This window comes from Coregonus clupeaformis, unplaced genomic scaffold (genome assembly GCF_020615455.1).
Source record: "Coregonus clupeaformis isolate EN_2021a unplaced genomic scaffold, ASM2061545v1 scaf0050, whole genome shotgun sequence".
Classification (NCBI taxonomy): Eukaryota; Metazoa; Chordata; class Actinopteri; order Salmoniformes; family Salmonidae; genus Coregonus; species Coregonus clupeaformis.
This window is the reverse complement of record NW_025533505.1, coordinates 655292-673554: the sequence shown is the minus strand read 5'-3', so window position 1 is coordinate 673554 and position 18263 is coordinate 655292. Positions and strand designations below refer to the sequence as shown.

General features: G+C 47.9%; 1 protein-coding gene across 1 annotated transcript in view; it reads right to left on the bottom strand.

Annotated features, from left to right (window-relative positions):
* Nucleotides 1-18263, bottom strand: part of LOC121555650 (insulin-like growth factor 1 receptor) — a 203923-nt gene that overhangs the window by 67274 nt on the left and 118386 nt on the right. The window contains exons 9-13 of the mRNA XM_041869475.2: nt 15992-16227; nt 15256-15423; nt 13265-13472; nt 11674-11948; nt 9597-9730 (exon numbers count right to left, since the gene is read on the bottom strand). Of these exons, the coding sequence (XP_041725409.1) occupies nt 9597-9730; nt 11674-11948; nt 13265-13472; nt 15256-15423; nt 15992-16227 (1021 nt within the window). The remainder of the gene's footprint in view (nt 1-9596; nt 9731-11673; nt 11949-13264; nt 13473-15255; nt 15424-15991; nt 16228-18263) is intronic.

Sequence of the window (18263 nt, the reverse complement as noted above, 5' to 3'; positions counted from 1 at the left end):
CAGAGAAACACACTGTTAGACTACTGCTTCTCTGGCTGGACAGACACAGAGAAACACACTGTTAGACTACTGCTTCTCTGGCTGGACAGACACAGAGAAACACACTGTTAGACTACTGCTTCTCTGACTGGACACAGAGAAACACACTGTTAGACTACTGCTTCTCTGGCTGGACACAGAGAAACACACTGTTAGACTACTGCTTCTCTGGCTGGACACAGAGAAACACACTGTTAGACTACTGCTTCTCTGGCTGGACAGACACAGAGAAACACACTGTTAGACTACTGCTTCTCTGGCTGGACACAGAGAAACACACTGTTAGACTACTGCTTCTCTGGCTGGACACAGAGAAACACACTGTTAGACTACTGCTTCTCTGGCTGGACAGACACAGAGAAACACACTGTTAGACTACTGCTTCTCTGGCTGGACAGACACAGAGAAACACACTGTTAGACTACTGCTTCTCTGGCTGGACAGACACAGAGAAACACACTGTTAGACTACTGCTTCTCTGGCTGGACACAGAGAAACACACTGTTAGACTACTGCTTCTCTGGCTGGACAGACACAGAGAAACACACTGTTAGACTACTGCTTCTCTGGCTGGACACAGAGAAACACACTGTTAGACTACTGCTTCTCTGGCTGGACACAGAGAAACACACTGTTAGACTACTGCTTCTCTGACTGGATACAGAGAAACACACTGTTAGACTACTGCTTCTCTGGCTGGACACAGAGAAACACACTGTTAGACTACTGCTTCTCTGGCTGGACAGACACAGAGAAACACACTGTTACACTACTGCTTCTCTGGCTGGACACAGAGAAACACACTGTTAGACTACTGCTTCTCTGACTGGACACAGAGAAACACACTGTTAGACTACTGCTTCTCTGGCTGGACACAGAGAAACACACTGTTAGACTACTGCTTCTCTGGCTGGACACAGAGAAACACACTGTTAGACTACTGCTTCTCTGACTGGACACAGAGAAACACACTGTTAGACTACTGCTTCTCTGACTGGACACAGAGAAACACACTGTTAGACTACTGCTTCTCTGGCTGGACAGACACAGAGAAACACACTGTTAGACTACTGCTTCTCTGGCTGGACACAGAGAAACACACTGTTAGACTACTGCTTCTCTGGCTGGACAGACACAGAGAAACACACTGTTAGACTACTGCTTCTCTGGCTGGACACAGAGAAACACACTGTTAGACTACTGCTTCTCTGGCTGGACACAGAGAAACACACTGTTAGACTACTGCTTCTCTGGCTGGACACAGAGAAACACACTGTTAGACTACTGCTTCTCTGGCTGGACACAGAGAAACACACTGTTAGACTACTGCTTCTCTGGCTGGACAGACACAGAGAAACACACTGTTAGACTACTGCTTCTCTGGCTGGACAGACACAGAGAAACACACCGTTAGACTACTGCTTCTCTGGCTGGACAGACACAGAGAAACACACTGTTAGACTACTGCTTCTCTGGCTGGACAGACACAGAGAAACACACTGTTAGACTACTGCTTCTCTGGCTGGACACAGAGAAACACACTGTTAGACTACTGCTTCTCTGGCTGGACAGACACAGAGAAACACACTGTTAGACTACTGCTTCTCTGGCTGGACAGACACAGAGAAACACACTGTTAGACTACTGCTTCTCTGACTGGACACAGAGAAACACACTGTTAGACTACTGCTTCTCTGGCTGGACACAGAGAAACACACTGTTAGACTACTGCTTCTCTGGCTGGACAGACACAGAGAAACACACTGTTAGACTACTGCTTCTCTGGCTGGACACAGAGAAACACACTGTTAGACTACTGCTTCTCTGGCTGGACACAGAGAAACACACTGTTAGACTACTGCTTCTCTGGCTGGACAGACACAGAGAAACACACTGTTAGACTACTGCTTCTCTGGCTGGACACAGAGAAACACACTGTTAGACTACTGCTTCTCTGGCTGGACAGACACAGAGAAACACACTGTTAGACTACTGCTTCTCTGGCTGGACACAGAGAAACACACTGTTAGACTACTGCTTCTCTGGCTGGACAGACACAGAGAAACACACTGTTAGACTACTGCTTCTCTGGCTGGACACAGAGAAACACACTGTTAGACTACTGCTTCTCTGGCTGGACAGACACAGAGAAACACACTGTTAGACTACTGCTTCTCTGGCTGGACAGACACAGAGAAACACACTGTTAGACTACTGCTTCTCTGGCTGGACACAGAGAAACACACTGTTAGACTACTGCTTCTCTGGCTGGACAGACACAGAGAAACACTGTTAGACTACTGCTTCTCTGACTGGACACAGAGAAACACACTGTTAGACTACTGCTTCTCTGGCTGGACACAGAGAAACACACTGTTAGACTACTGCTTCTCTGGCTGGACACAGAGAAACACACTGTTAGACTACTGCTTCTCTGGCTGGACACAGAGAAACACACTGTTAGACTACTGCTTATCTGGCTGGACAGACACAGAGAAACACACTGTTAGACTACTGCTTCTCTGGCTGGACACAGAGAAACACACTGTTAGACTACTGCTTCTCTGGCTGGACACAGAGAAACACACTGTTAGACTACTGCTTCTCTGGCTGGACACAGAGAAACACACTGTTAGACTACTGCTTCTCTGGCTGGACACAGAGAAACACACTGTTAGACTACTGCTTCTCTGGCTGGACAGACACAGAGAAACACACTGTTAGACTACTGCTTCTCTGACTGGACAGACACAGAGAAACACACTGTTAGACTACTGCTTCTCTGGCTGGACACAGAGAAACACACTGTTAGACTACTGCTTCTCTGGCTGGACACAGAGAAACACGCTGTTAGACTAATGCTTCTCTGGCTGGACAGACACAGAGAAACACACTGTTAGACTACTGCTTCTCTGACTGGACAGACACAGAGAAACACACTGTTAGACTACTGCTTCTCTGGCTGGACACAGAGAAACACACTGTTAGACTACTGCTTCTCTGGCTGGACACAGAGAAACACACTGTTAGACTACTGCTTCTCTGGCTGGACACAGAGAAACACACTGTTAGACTACTGCTTCTCTGGCTGGACAGACACAGAGAAACACACTGTTAGACTACTGCTTCTCTGGCTGGACACAGAGAAACACACTGTTAGACTACTGCTTCTCTGGCTGGACACAGAGAAACACACTGTTAGACTACTGCTTCTCTGGCTGGACAGACACAGAGAAACACACTGTTAGACTACTGCTTCTCTGGCTGGACAGACACAGAGAAACACACTGTTAGACTACTGCTTCTCTGGCTGGACACAGAGAAACACACTGTTAGACTACTGCTTCTCTGGCTGGACAGACACAGAGAAACACACTGTTAGACTACTGCTTCTCTGGCTGGACAGACACAGAGAAACACACTGTTAGACTACTGCTTCTCTGGCTGGACAGACACAGAGAAACACACTGTTAGACTACTGCTTCTCTGGCTGGACACAGAGAAACACACTGTTAGACTACTGCTTCTCTGGCTGGACACAGAGAAACACACTGTTAGACTACTGCTTCTCTGGCTGGACACAGAGAAACACACTGTTAGACTACTGCTTCTCTGGCTGGACAGACACAGAGAAACACACTGTTAGACTACTGCTTCTCTGGCTGGACACAGAGAAACACACTGTTAGACTACTGCTTCTCTGGCTGGACAGACACAGAGAAACACACTGTTAGACTACTGCTTCTCTGGCTGGACACAGAGAAACACACTGTTAGACTACTGCTTCTCTGGCTGGACACAGAGAAACACACTGTTAGACTACTGCTTCTCTGGCTGGACAGACACAGAGAAACACACTGTTAGACTACTGCTTCTCTGGCTGGACAGACACAGAGAAACACACTGTTAGACTACTGCTTCTCTGGCTGGACAGACACAGAGAAACACACTGTTAGACTACTGCTTCTCTGACTGGACACAGAGAAACACACTGTTAGACTACTGCTTCTCTGGCTGGACACAGAGAAACACACTGTTAGACTACTGCTTCTCTGGCTGGACAGACACAGAGAAACACACTGTTAGACTACTGCTTCTCTGGCTGGACACAGAGAAACACACTGTTAGACTACTGCTTCTCTGGCTGGACAGACACAGAGAAACACACTGTTAGACTACTGCTTCTCTGGCTGGACACAGAGAAACACACTGTTAGACTACTGCTTCTCTGGCTGGACACAGAGAAACACACTGTTAGACTACTGCTTCTCTGGCTGGACACAGAGAAACACACTGTTAGACTACTGCTTCTCTGACTGGACACAGAGAAACACACTGTTAGACTACTGCTTCTCTGGCTGGACAGACACAGAGAAACACACTGTTACACTACTGCTTCTCTGGCTGGACACAGAGAAACACACTGTTAGACTACTGCTTCTCTGACTGGACACAGAGAAACACACTGTTAGACTACTGCTTCTCTGGCTGGACAGACACAGAGAAACACACTGTTAGACTACTGCTTCTCTGGCTGGACAGACACAGAGAAACACACTGTTAGACTACTGCTTCTCTGACTGGACACAGAGAAACACACTGTTAGACTACTGCTTCTCTGGCTGGACAGACACAGAGAAACACACTGTTAGACTACTGCTTCTCTGGCTGGACACAGAGAAACACACTGTTAGACTACTGCTTCTCTGACTGGACACAGAGAAACACACTGTTAGACTACTGCTTCTCTGGCTGGACACAGAGAAACACACTGTTAGACTACTGCTTCTCTGGCTGGACAGACACAGAGAAACACACTGTTAGACTACTGCTTCTCTGGCTGGACAGACACAGAGAAACACACTGTTAGACTACTGCTTCTCTGGCTGGACACAGAGAAACACACTGTTAGACTACTGCTTCTCTGGCTGGACACAGAGAAACACACTGTTAGACTACTGCTTCTCTGGCTGGACACAGAGAAACACACTGTTAGACTACTGCTTCTCTGGCTGGACACAGAGAAACACACTGTTAGACTACTGCTTCTCTGGCTGGACAGACACAGAGAAACACACTGTTAGACTACTGCTTCTCTGGCTGGACACAGAGAAACACACTGTTAGACTACTGCTTCTCTGGCTGGACACAGAGAAACACACTGTTAGACTACTGCTTCTCTGGCTGGACACAGAGAAACACACTGTTAGACTACTGCTTCTCTGGCTGGACAGACACAGAGAAACACACTGTTAGACTACTGCTTCTCTGACTGGACACAGAGAAACACACTGTTAGACTACTGCTTCTCTGGCTGGACAGACACAGAGAAACACACTGTTAGACTACTGCTTCTCTGGCTGGACAGACACAGAGAAACACACTGTTAGACTACTGCTTCTCTGGCTGGACACAGAGAAACACACTGTTAGACTACTGCTTCTCTGGCTGGACACAGAGAAACACACTGTTAGACTACTGCTTCTCTGGCTGGACACAGAGAAACACACTGTTAGACTACTGCTTCTCTGGCTGGACAGACACAGAGAAACACGCTGTTAGACTACTGCTTCTCTGGCTGGACAGACACAGAGAAACACACTGTTAGACTACTGCTTCTCTGACTGGACACAGAGAAACACACTGTTAGACTACTGCTTCTCTGGCTGGACACAGAGAAACACACTGTTAGACTACTGCTTCTCTGGCTGGACAGACACAGAGAAACACACTGTTAGACTACTGCTTCTCTGGCTGGACAGACACAGAGAAACACACTGTTAGACTACTGCTTCTCTGGCTGGACACAGAGAAACACACTGTTAGACTACTGCTTCTCTGGCTGGACACAGAGAAACACACTGTTAGACTACTGCTTCTCTGGCTGGACACAGAGAAACACACTGTTAGACTACTGCTTCTCTGGCTGGACACAGAGAAACACGCTGTTAGACTACTGCTTCTCTGGCTGGACAGACACAGAGAAACACACTGTTAGACTACTGCTTCTCTGGCTGGACACAGAGAAACACACTGTTAGACTACTGCTTCTCTGGCTGGACACAGAGAAACACACTGTTAGACTACTGCTTCTCTGGCTGGACACAGAGAAACACACTGTTAGACTACTGCTTCTCTGGCTGGACAGACACAGAGAAACACACTGTTAGACTACTGCTTCTCTGGCTGGACAGACACAGAGAAACACACTGTTAGACTACTGCTTCTCTGACTGGACACAGAGAAACACACTGTTAGACTACTGCTTCTCTGGCTGGACACAGAGAAACACACTGTTAGACTACTGCTTCTCTGGCTGGACACAGAGAAACACACTGTTAGACTACTGCTTCTCTGGCTGGACACAGAGAAACACACTGTTAGACTACTGCTTCTCTGGCTGGACACAGAGAAACACACTGTTAGACTACTGCTTCTCTGGCTGGACACAGAGAAACACACTGTTAGACTACTGCTTCTCTGGCTGGACAGACACAGAGAAACACACTGTTAGACTACTGCTTCTCTGGCTGGACACAGAGAAACACACTGTTAGACTACTGCTTCTCTGGCTGGACAGACACAGAGAAACACACTGTTAGACTACTGCTTCTCTGGCTGGACACAGAGAAACACACTGTTAGACTACTGCTTCTCTGGCTGGACACAGAGAAACACACTGTTAGACTACTGCTTCTCTGGCTGGACAGACACAGAGAAACACACTGTTAGACTACTGCTTCTCTGGCTGGACAGACACAGAGAAACACACTGTTAGACTACTGCTTCTCTGGCTGGACAGACACAGAGAAACACACTGTTAGACTACTGCTTCTCTGACTGGACACAGAGAAACACACTGTTAGACTACTGCTTCTCTGGCTGGACACAGAGAAACACACTGTTAGACTACTGCTTCTCTGGCTGGACAGACACAGAGAAACACACTGTTAGACTACTGCTTCTCTGGCTGGACACAGAGAAACACACTGTTAGACTACTGCTTCTCTGGCTGGACAGACACAGAGAAACACAGTGTTAGACTACTGCTTCTCTGGCTGGACACAGAGAAACACACTGTTAGACTACTGCTTCTCTGGCTGGACACAGAGAAACACACTGTTAGACTACTGCTTCTCTGGCTGGACACAGAGAAACACACTGTTAGACTACTGCTTCTCTGACTGGACACAGAGAAACACACTGTTAGACTACTGCTTCTCTGGCTGGACAGACACAGAGAAACACACTGTTACACTACTGCTTCTCTGGCTGGACACAGAGAAACACACTGTTAGACTACTGCTTCTCTGACTGGACACAGAGAAACACACTGTTAGACTACTGCTTCTCTGGCTGGACAGACACAGAGAAACACACTGTTAGACTACTGCTTCTCTGGCTGGACAGACACAGAGAAACACACTGTTAGACTACTGCTTCTCTGACTGGACACAGAGAAACACACTGTTAGACTACTGCTTCTCTGGCTGGACAGACACAGAGAAACACACTGTTAGACTACTGCTTCTCTGGCTGGACACAGAGAAACACACTGTTAGACTACTGCTTCTCTGGCTGGACAGACACAGAGAAACACACTGTTAGACTACTGCTTCTCTGACTGGACACAGAGAAACACACTGTTAGACTACTGCTTCTCTGGCTGGACACAGAGAAACACACTGTTAGACTACTGCTTCTCTGGCTGGACAGACACAGAGAAACACACTGTTAGACTACTGCTTCTCTGGCTGGACAGACACAGAGAAACACACTGTTAGACTACTGCTTCTCTGGCTGGACACAGAGAAACACACTGTTAGACTACTGCTTCTCTGGCTGGACACAGAGAAACACACTGTTAGACTACTGCTTCTCTGGCTGGACACAGAAAAACACACTGTTAGACTACTGCTTCTCTGGCTGGACACAGAGAAACACACTGTTAGACTACTGCTTCTCTGGCTGGACAGACACAGAGAAACACACTGTTAGACTACTGCTTCTCTGGCTGGACACAGAGAAACACACTGTTAGACTACTGCTTCTCTGGCTGGACACAGAGAAACACACTGTTAGACTACTGCTTCTCTGGCTGGACACAGAGAAACACACTGTTAGACTACTGCTTCTCTGGCTGGACAGACACAGAGAAACACACTGTTAGACTACTGCTTCTCTGACTGGACACAGAGAAACACACTGTTAGACTACTGCTTCTCTGGCTGGACAGACACAGAGAAACACACTGTTAGACTACTGCTTCTCTGGCTGGACAGACACAGAGAAACACACTGTTAGACTACTGCTTCTCTGGCTGGACACAGAGAAACACACTGTTAGACTACTGCTTCTCTGGCTGGACACAGAGAAACACACTGTTAGACTACTGCTTCTCTGGCTGGACACAGAGAAACACACTGTTAGACTACTGCTTCTCTGGCTGGACAGACACAGAGAAACACGCTGTTAGACTACTGCTTCTCTGGCTGGACAGACACAGAGAAACACACTGTTAGACTACTGCTTCTCTGACTGGACACAGAGAAACACACTGTTAGACTACTGCTTCTCTGGCTGGACACAGAGAAACACACTGTTAGACTACTGCTTCTCTGGCTGGACAGACACAGAGAAACACACTGTTAGACTACTGCTTCTCTGGCTGGACAGACACAGAGAAACACACTGTTAGACTACTGCTTCTCTGGCTGGACACAGAGAAACACACTGTTAGACTACTGCTTCTCTGGCTGGACACAGAGAAACACACTGTTAGACTACTGCTTCTCTGGCTGGACACAGAGAAACACACTGTTAGACTACTGCTTCTCTGGCTGGACACAGAGAAACACGCTGTTAGACTACTGCTTCTCTGGCTGGACAGACACAGAGAAACACACTGTTAGACTACTGCTTCTCTGGCTGGACACAGAGAAACACACTGTTAGACTACTGCTTCTCTGGCTGGACACAGAGAAACACACTGTTAGACTACTGCTTCTCTGGCTGGACACAGAGAAACACACTGTTAGACTACTGCTTCTCTGGCTGGACAGACACAGAGAAACACACTGTTAGACTACTGCTTCTCTGGCTGGACAGACACAGAGAAACACACTGTTAGACTACTGCTTCTCTGACTGGACACAGAGAAACACACTGTTAGACTACTGCTTCTCTGGCTGGACACAGAGAAACACACTGTTAGACTACTGCTTCTCTGGCTGGACACAGAGAAACACACTGTTAGACTACTGCTTCTCTGGCTGGACACAGAGAAACACACTGTTAGACTACTGCTTCTCTGACTGGACAGACACAGAGAAACACACTGTTAGACTGCAGGTAGCTAGCTAGTTAGTTAACATTACTGGGTCACCCCAACATTACTGGGTCACCCCAACATTACTGGGTCACCCCAACATTACTGGGTCACCCCAACATTACTGGGTTACCCCATACAATGTCAACTATGAGTTGGAGAAATGATCAATCATCATCTTCACCACAAAGGGAAGAGTGGAGAGAAGGAGTTGTGCGGTGTGTCTTACCTCAGTGCCCAGTCTGAACTTGATCTCATACATGAGGATGAGCGCGTTGGGGGACGAGGGTTCAGGCCAGTGGAGGAACACAGAATGGTCCTCTCCTGTCCAGATCACTGGGCCTGGGATATCATCCACCTTCTCTGTAGGTACGAGACATAACACATCATGTTTCATATGGACAAGACCAGAGGGGTATACTATGAAGCAAGCTAGATCTACAGGGCCTAGCAGTTTTACTAACACATTAGTTCTAGTAGCTATGTCGACTAGCTATGACGTTAGCTAATATGGTGACAACTACGCAGGCCGTGTGTAGCCGTTATGATATGAAGGTTTGGCTTGCAAAGGTTTTTTCGCCTGGTCACAGACAGCTGATGTGGTGCACTGAAGTCTGCAAGCGAAGGGAAAGTTGAGAGGAGGAGAGTGCGTAGATGCCAGAAGGAACTCTACAACGAGCAACGGGATCATGCTGTTTGTATGTGGCTGCTATGAAAGTGAACTGTGTTTGCGTGTGATTAGGGGTGTAAAAAACTCAGCCGATTCTGTTGAAAAACATTTCTTAAATGGAAGCAAATGGAACAAAATGGGGATAAACACGCAAGATCTCACCCCGTGGGGTCAAAATGATCACAAGAACGGTGAGCAAAAATCCCAGAACCACACGGGGGGACGTAGTGTGGACCTGCAGAGAGCTGGGACCAAAGTAACAAAGCATACCATCAGTAACACACTACGCCGCCAGGGACTCAAATCCTGCAGTGCCAGACGTGTCCCCCTGCTTAAGCCAGTACATGTCCATGCCCGTCTGAAGTTTGCTAGAGTGCATTTGGATGATCCAGAAGAGGATTGGGATAATGTCATATGATCAAATGAAACCAAAATAGAACTTTTTGGTAAAAACTCAACTCGTTGTGTTTGGAGGACAAAGAATGCTGAGTTGCATCCAAAGAACGCCATACCTACTGTGAAGCATGGGGGTGGAAACATCATGCTTTGGGGCTGTTTTTCTGCAAAGGGACCAGGACGACTGATCCGTGTAAAGGAAAGAATGAATGGGCCCATGTATCATGAGATTTTGAGTGAAAACCTCCTTCCATCAGCAAGGGCATTGAAGATGAAACGTGGCTGGGTCTTTCAGCATGACAATGATCCCAAACACAGCGCCCGGGCAACGAAGGAGTGGCTTCGTAAGAAGCATTTCAAGGTCCTGGAGTGGCCTAGCCAGTCTCCAGATCTCAACCCCATAGAAAATCTTTGGAGGGAGTTGAAAGTCCGTGTTGCCCAGCGACAGCCCCAAAACATCACTGCTCTAGAGGAGATCTGGCCCATGGAATAATGGGCCAAAATACCAGCAACAGTGTGTGAAAACCTTGTGAAGACTTACAGAAAAAGTTAGACCTGTGTCATTGCCAACAAAGGGTATATAACAAAGTATTGAGAAACTTTTGTTATTGACCAAATACTTATTTTCCACCATAATTTGCAAATAAATTCATTAAAAATTATATTTTCTTGATTTTTTTCCCCTCATTTTGTCTGTCATAGTTGACGTGTACCTATGATGAAAATTACAGGCCTCTCTCATCTTTTTAAGTGGGAGAACTTGCACAATTGGTGGCTGACTAAATACTTTTTTTCCCCACTGTACGTTGTAAACTCTCATTCATAGGCTAGTTTGTAGCAACCTCTTGATGGGTACAGGGAAAAATCGAGTATCATGTAGTAGCCTAAACCTATCGACATTAGATTGAGCTGGGTGAATGGAATATGAATGACAGTCATCCAATATGCTGTAATAGAAATCAAAATGGTCCTCCCTCATCTTCGCTGTGGGGCAGCCCCAGAAGTACTTGGTCTTATCAACTGTATGCAATAATATTCTCTCTCTCGCTCTCTCTGACTACTAATGACGACAATATTACATGAGAACGCACATGAATTCACCTCCAGTAAATGAGATAAGTGTCAGGCATCAAGATAAACCCTGCAGTGCTGAGTAACTTAACTCATACTATGAGAATGTTTAGTTTCATCCAAACAGCTCTACTGTTTAACGAAGGAGAGAAGAGGGAGCAGTACGAACCTGCAGGTTTGGTCCTGGAGAAGACAAACTCTGCCGCGCTGCAGCGTTGCACCTGTCTGTTACAGGCGTGGATGTCGATCCGGTAAACCGTGAACGGCTGCAGACCAGATATCTGCAGCTCCCGCTCGCTGACTGCCCACTCTACAAAGTCATACTCCCTGTCCGCTAACTCTGCCTCTGTAGCGTTGGTCCAAGGGTCAGGTGACGTGGCGTTAGGGTAGGTGGTCGTACGGTTAGCCACGCCAAATAGATCCCGACGGCGCCGGTCTGGAGGTCTGGAGGAGAGGGAGAGAGAGCAGAGGGATGTCGGAGTGACATAACCACAGTCATCCAAACACTCTGACAATACACTGGTCAACAAATAACCTGTGGTGGAATCCTTTCAATGGTAAACATGGCTTTGATTTAAAGCAGTGGAGAGGATTGTTCAGTCAGAATCTACCCCCTCTAGTACATTGATCCAGTCAGTCAGAATCTACCCCCTCTAGTACATTGATCCAGTCAGTCAGAATCTACCTCCCTCTAGTACATTGATCCAGTCAGTCAGAATCTACCTCCCTCTAGTACATTGATCCAGTCAGTCAGAATCTACCCCCTCTAGTACATTGATCCAGTCAGTCAGAATCTACCCCCTCTAGTACATTGATCCAGTCAGTCAGAATCTACCCCCTCTAGTACATTGATCCAGTCAGTCAGAATCTACCCCCTCTAGTACATTGATCCAGTCAGTCAGAATCTACCCCCCTCTAGTACATTGATCCAGTCAGTCAGAATCTACCCCCTCTAGTACATTGATCCAGTCAGTCAGAATCTACCCCCTCTAGTACATTGATCCAGTCAGTCAGAATCTACCTCCCTCTAGTACATTGATCCAGTCAGTCAGAATCTACCCCTCTAGTACATTGATCCAGTCAGTCAGAATCTACCCCCTCTAGTACATTGATCCAGTCAGTCAGAATCTACCCCCCTCTAGTACATTGATCCAGTCAGTCAGAATCTACCCCCTCTAGTACATTGATCCAGTCAGTCAGAATCTACCCCCTCTAGTACATTGATCCAGTCAGTCAGAATCTACCCCCCTCTAGTACATTGATCCAGTCAGTCAGAATCTACCCCCCTCTAGTACATTGATCCAGTCAGTCAGAATCTACCCCCTCTAGTACATTGATCCAGTCAGTCAGAATCTACCCCCTCTAGTACATTGATCCAGTCAGTCAGAATCTACCCCCTCTAGTACATTGATCCAGTCAGTCAGAATCTACCCCCTCTAGTACATTGATCCAGTCAGTCAGAATCTACCTCTTGATATGCCACACCTGTCAGGTGGATGGATTATCTTGGCAAAGGAGAAATGCTCACTAACAGGGATGGAAACACATTTTTGTGCGTATGGAAAATTTCTGGGATCTTTTATTTCAGCTCATGAAACATTGGACCAACACTTTACATGTCGCGTTTATATTTTTGTTCAGTATAAATTGAAACTTGTCCAACAAGACTGCACATATTTGTTTTCCATTTCAGAACGTTTTGTTACGTTGTGCCCTACTGAACGCTACCCGTGTGTGTTACTGCCTGTGCGTGTGCTTGCCTGGGGGTAAAGATGGAGTTGTGTAAGAAGTTCTCAAAGACTTTTCTGTATGAAGCGTCAGCTGCCTCTGCCTCCAGGTCTCCTAGTGATTTAGGGCAGGGGCAGCAGGGCCCCTTGTCCCCCCCACCAACGTCTGGTTTAGTAGGCTTCAGGTCCTCCTCCATGTCACTCACCCCTGTAGCGGCTATACGGATCGGGATCTTCAGTTCTGAGGGAGAGGAGAGAGAGAGAGAGGAGGGGTTAGGGTATAGGGGTTAGGGTGTAGGGGTTAGGGTGTAGGGGTTAGGGTATAGGGGTTAGGGTGTAGGGGTTAGGGTGTAGGGGTTAGGGTGCTAACCTTTAGAGCAGTAGTTGTGTTGATACAGTTCCCTGTCTTCAGCCTGTTGCTGCCAGCGGACCAGGTAGTAGGGGTTAGGGTGTAGGGGTTAGGGTGTAGGGGTTAGGGTGTAGGGGTTAGGGTGTAGGGGTTAGGGTGTAGGGGTTAGGGTATAGGGGTTAGGGTATAGGGGTTAGGGTATAGGGGTTAGGGTACTAACCTTTAGAGCAGTAGTTGTGTTGATACAGTTCCCTGTCTTCAGCCTGTTGCTGCCAGCGGACCAGGTAGTAGGGGTTAGGGTGTAGGGGTTAGGGTGTAGGGGTTAGGGTGTAGGGGTTAGGGTGTAGGGGTTAGGGTGTAGGGTATAGGGGTTAGGGTGTAGGGGTTAGGGTATAGGGGTTAGGGTGTAGGGTATAGGGGGTTAGGGTGTAGGGGTTAGGGGTTAGGGGGTTAGGGTATAGGGGGTTAGGGTGTAGGGTTAGGGGGTTGGGGTGTAGGGGTTAGGGTATAGGGGTTAGGGTATAGGGGTTAGGGTGTAGGGGTTAGGTTGGGGTTAGGGTGTAGGGGTTGGGGTGTAGGGTGTAGGGGTTAGGGTGTAGGGGTTAGGGTGTAGGGGTTAGGGTGTAGGGGTTAGGGTACTAACCTTTAGAGCAGTAGTTGTGTTGATACAGTTCCCTGTCTTCAGCCTGTTGCTGCCAGCGGACCAGGTAGTAGGGGTTAGGGTGTAGGGGTTAGGGTGTAGGGGTTAGGGTGTAGGGGTTAGGGTATAGGGGTTAGGGTGTAGGGGTTAGGGTGTAGGGGCTAGGGTGTAGGGGTTAGGGTGTAGGGGTTAGGGTATAGGGGTTAGGGTGTAGGGGTTAGGGTGTAGGGGTTAGGGTGTAGGGGTTAGGGTGTAGGGGGTTAGGGTGTAGGGGTTAGGGTGTAGGGGTTAGGGTGTAGGGGTTAGGGTGTAGGGGTTAGGGTATAGGGGTTAGGGTGTAGGGGTTAGGGTGTAGGGGTTAGGGTGTAGGGGTTAGGGTGTAGGGGTTAGGGTATAGGGGTTAGGGTGTAGGGGTTAGGGTGTAGGGGTTAGGGTATAGGGGTTAGGGTGTAGGGGTTAGGGTGTAGGGGTTAGGGTGTAGGGGCTAGGGTACTAACCTTTAGAACAGTAGTTGTGTTGATACAGTTCCCTGTCTTCAGCCTGTTGCTGCCAGCGGACCAGGTAGTAGGGGTTAGGGTGTAGGGGTTAGGGTGTAGGGGTTAGGGTGTAGGGGTTAGGGTGTAGGGAGGGTTAGGTGTAGGGTTAGGGTATAGGTGTAGGGGTTAGGGTGTAGGGGTTAGGGTGTAGGGGTTAGGGTGTAGGGGTTAGGGTATAGGGGTTAGGGTATAGGGGTTAGGGTGTAGGGGTTAGGGTATAGGGGTTAGGGTACTAACCTTTAGAGCAGTAGTTGTGTTGATAGAGTTCCCTGTCTTCAGCCTGTTGCTGCCAGCGGACCAGGTAGTAGGGGTTAGGGTGTAGGGGTTAGGGTATAGGGGTTAGGGTGTAGGGGTTAGGGTGTAGGGGTTAGGGTGTAGGGGTTAGGGTGTAGGGGTTAGGGTATAGGGGTTAGGGTATAGGGGTTAGGGTATAGGGGTTAGGGTGTAGGGGTTAGGGGTTAGGGTGTAGGGGTTAGGGTGTAGGGGTTAGGGTGCTAACCTTTAGAGCAGTAGTTGTGTTGATACAGTTCCCTGTCTTCAGCCTGTTGCTGCCAGCGGACCAGGTAGTAGGTGTGGTTCCCGTTAGGGGAGATGGGGGGAGACCAGCGCACCACCAGGTTAGTGGAGGAGTTGGAGTATGCTTTCACATCCAGGGGCATGGACGGCTCTACAGGAGACAGACAGATATTAACATGATATTAACATGATATTAACATGATATTAACATGATATTAACATGATATTAACATGATATTAACATGATATTAACATGATATAAACATTAAAACAGCTCTCACATCCAGTGGCATGGACGGCTCTACAGGAGACAGACAGACAACTGGGCCTTGAGCCAGACCAGCTTCCTGTCCAGGGAAGTACTTCCTAGAGCTCTGCTACCCGACCCCCCACATTATACACTACATTATATATATTATTATAGACTACTTCACTCTTGGCTCCCGGGACGTGCCTAACCCCTACCGCACTGTACCTGAGGGGCTGGTTCTGATGGCTCCCGGGACGTGCCTAACCCCTACCACCCTGTCCTGTACCTGAGGGGCTGGTTCTGATGGCTCCCGGGACGTGCCTAACCCCTACCACCCTGTCCTGTACCTGAGGGGCTGGTTCTGATGGCTCCCGGGACGTGCCTAACCCCTACCACCCTGTCCTGTACCTGAGGGGCTGGTTCTGATGGCTCCCGGGACGTGCCTAACCCCTACCACCCTGTCCTGTACCTGAGGGGCTGGTTCTGATGTAGACCACTTCACTCTTGGCTCCCGGGACGTGCCTATCCTCTACCACCAGAGTGATGGCCTTCACGTAGATGGCGTACTGGGTCCAGGGCTTGAGAGGGGACAGTAGCACCCCCGGGTCAGAGTTCTTCTCCTGGGGGAGGTCCACGTCCACCATGTTCCAACTGTTGGAGCCACAGCCGTCCTGGCCGTCAAACTCTGTGATGTTCTGGTACGCACTGGAGGAGAGGGAGACATGGGTTAGGGTTAGAGGATGTTCTAGGATATAGAAGAGAAACAGACAGACAGTGGAGAGGGAGACATGGGTTAGGGTTAGAGGATGTTCTAGGATATAGAAGAGAAACAGACAGACAGTGGAGAGGGAGACATGGGTTAGGGTTAGAGGATGTTCTAGGGTATAGAAGAGAAACAGACAGACAGTGGAGAGGGAGACATGGGTTAGGGTTAGAGGATGTTCTAGGATATAGAAGAGAAACAGACAGACAGTGGAGAGGGAGACATGGGTTAGGGTTAGAGGATGTTCTAGGATATAGAAGAGAAACAGACAGACAGTGGAGAGGGAGACATGGGTTAGGGTTAGAGGATGTTCTAGGATATAGAAGAGAAACAGACAGACAGTGGAGAGGGAGACATGGGTTAGGGTTAGAGGATGTTCTAGGATATAGAAGAGAAACAGACAGACCGTGGAGAGGGAGACATGGGTTAGGGTTAGAGGATGTTCTAGGATATAGAAGAGAAACAGACAGACAGTGGAGAGGGAGACATGGGTTAGGGTTAGAGGATGTTCTAGGATATAGAAGAGAAACAGACAGACAGTGGAGAGGGAGACATGGGTTAGGGTTAGAGGATGTTCTAGGATATAGAAGAGAAACAGACAGACAGTGGAGAGGGAGACATGGGTTAGGGTTAGAGGATGTTCTAGGATATAGAAGAGAAACAGACAGACAGTGGAGAGGGAGACATGGGTTAGGGTTAGAGGATGTTCTAGGATATAGAAGAGAAACAGACAGACAGTGGAGAGGGAGACATGGGTTAGGGTTAGAGGATGTTCTAGGATATAGAAGAGAAACAGACAGACAGTGGAGAGGGAGACATGGGTTAGGGTTAGAGGATGTTCTAGGATATAGAAGAGAAACAGACAGACAGTGGAGAGGGAGACATGGGTTAGGGTTAGAGGATGTTCTAGGATATAGAAGAGAAACAGACAGTTAGGGTTAGAGGATGTTCTAGGATATAGAAGAGAAACAGACAGACAGTGGAGAGGGAGACATGGGTTAGGGTTAGAGGATGTTCTAGGATATAGAAGAGAAACAGACAGACAGTGGAGAGGGAGACATGGGTTAGGGTTAGAGGATGTTCTAGGATATAGAAGAGAAACAGACAGACAGTGGAGAGGGAGACATGGGTTAGGGTTAGAGGATGTTCTAGGATATAGAAGAGAAACAGACAGACAGTGGAGAGGGAGACATGGGTTAGGGTTAGAGGATGTTCTAGGATATAGAAGAGAAACAGACAGACAGTGGAGAGGGAGACATGGGTTAGGGTTAGAGGATGTTCTAGGATATAGAAGAGAAACAGACAGACAGTGGAGAGGGAGACATGGGTTAGGGTTAGAGGATGTTCTAGGGTATAGAAGAGAAACAGACAGACAGTGGAGAGGGAGACATGGGTTAGGGTTAGAGGATGTTCTAGGATATAGAAGAGAAACAGACAGACAGTGGAGAGGGAGACATGGGTTAGGGTTAGAGGATGTTCTAGGGTATAGAAGAGAAACAGACAGACAGTGGAGAGGGAGACATGGGTTAGGGTTAGAGGATGTTCTAGGATATAGAAGAGAAACAGACAGACAGTGGAGAGGGAGACATGGGTTAGGGTTAGAGGATGTTCTAGGATATAGAAGAGAAACAGACAGACAGTGGAGAGGGAGACACGGGTTAGGGTTAGAGGATGTTCTAGGATATAGAAGAGAAACAGACAGACAGTGGAGAGGGAGACATGGGTTAGGGTTAGAGGATGTTCTAGGATATAGAAGAGAAACAGACAGACAGTGGAGAGGGAGACATGGGTTAGGGTTAGAGGATGTTCTAGGATATAGAAGAGAAACAGACAGTTAGGGTTAGAGGATGTTCTAGGATATAGAAGAGAAACAGACAGACAGTGGAGAGGGAGACATGGGTTAGGGTTAGAGGATGTTCTAGGATATAGAAGAGAAACAGACAGACAGTGGAGAGGGAGACATGGGTTAGGGTTAGAG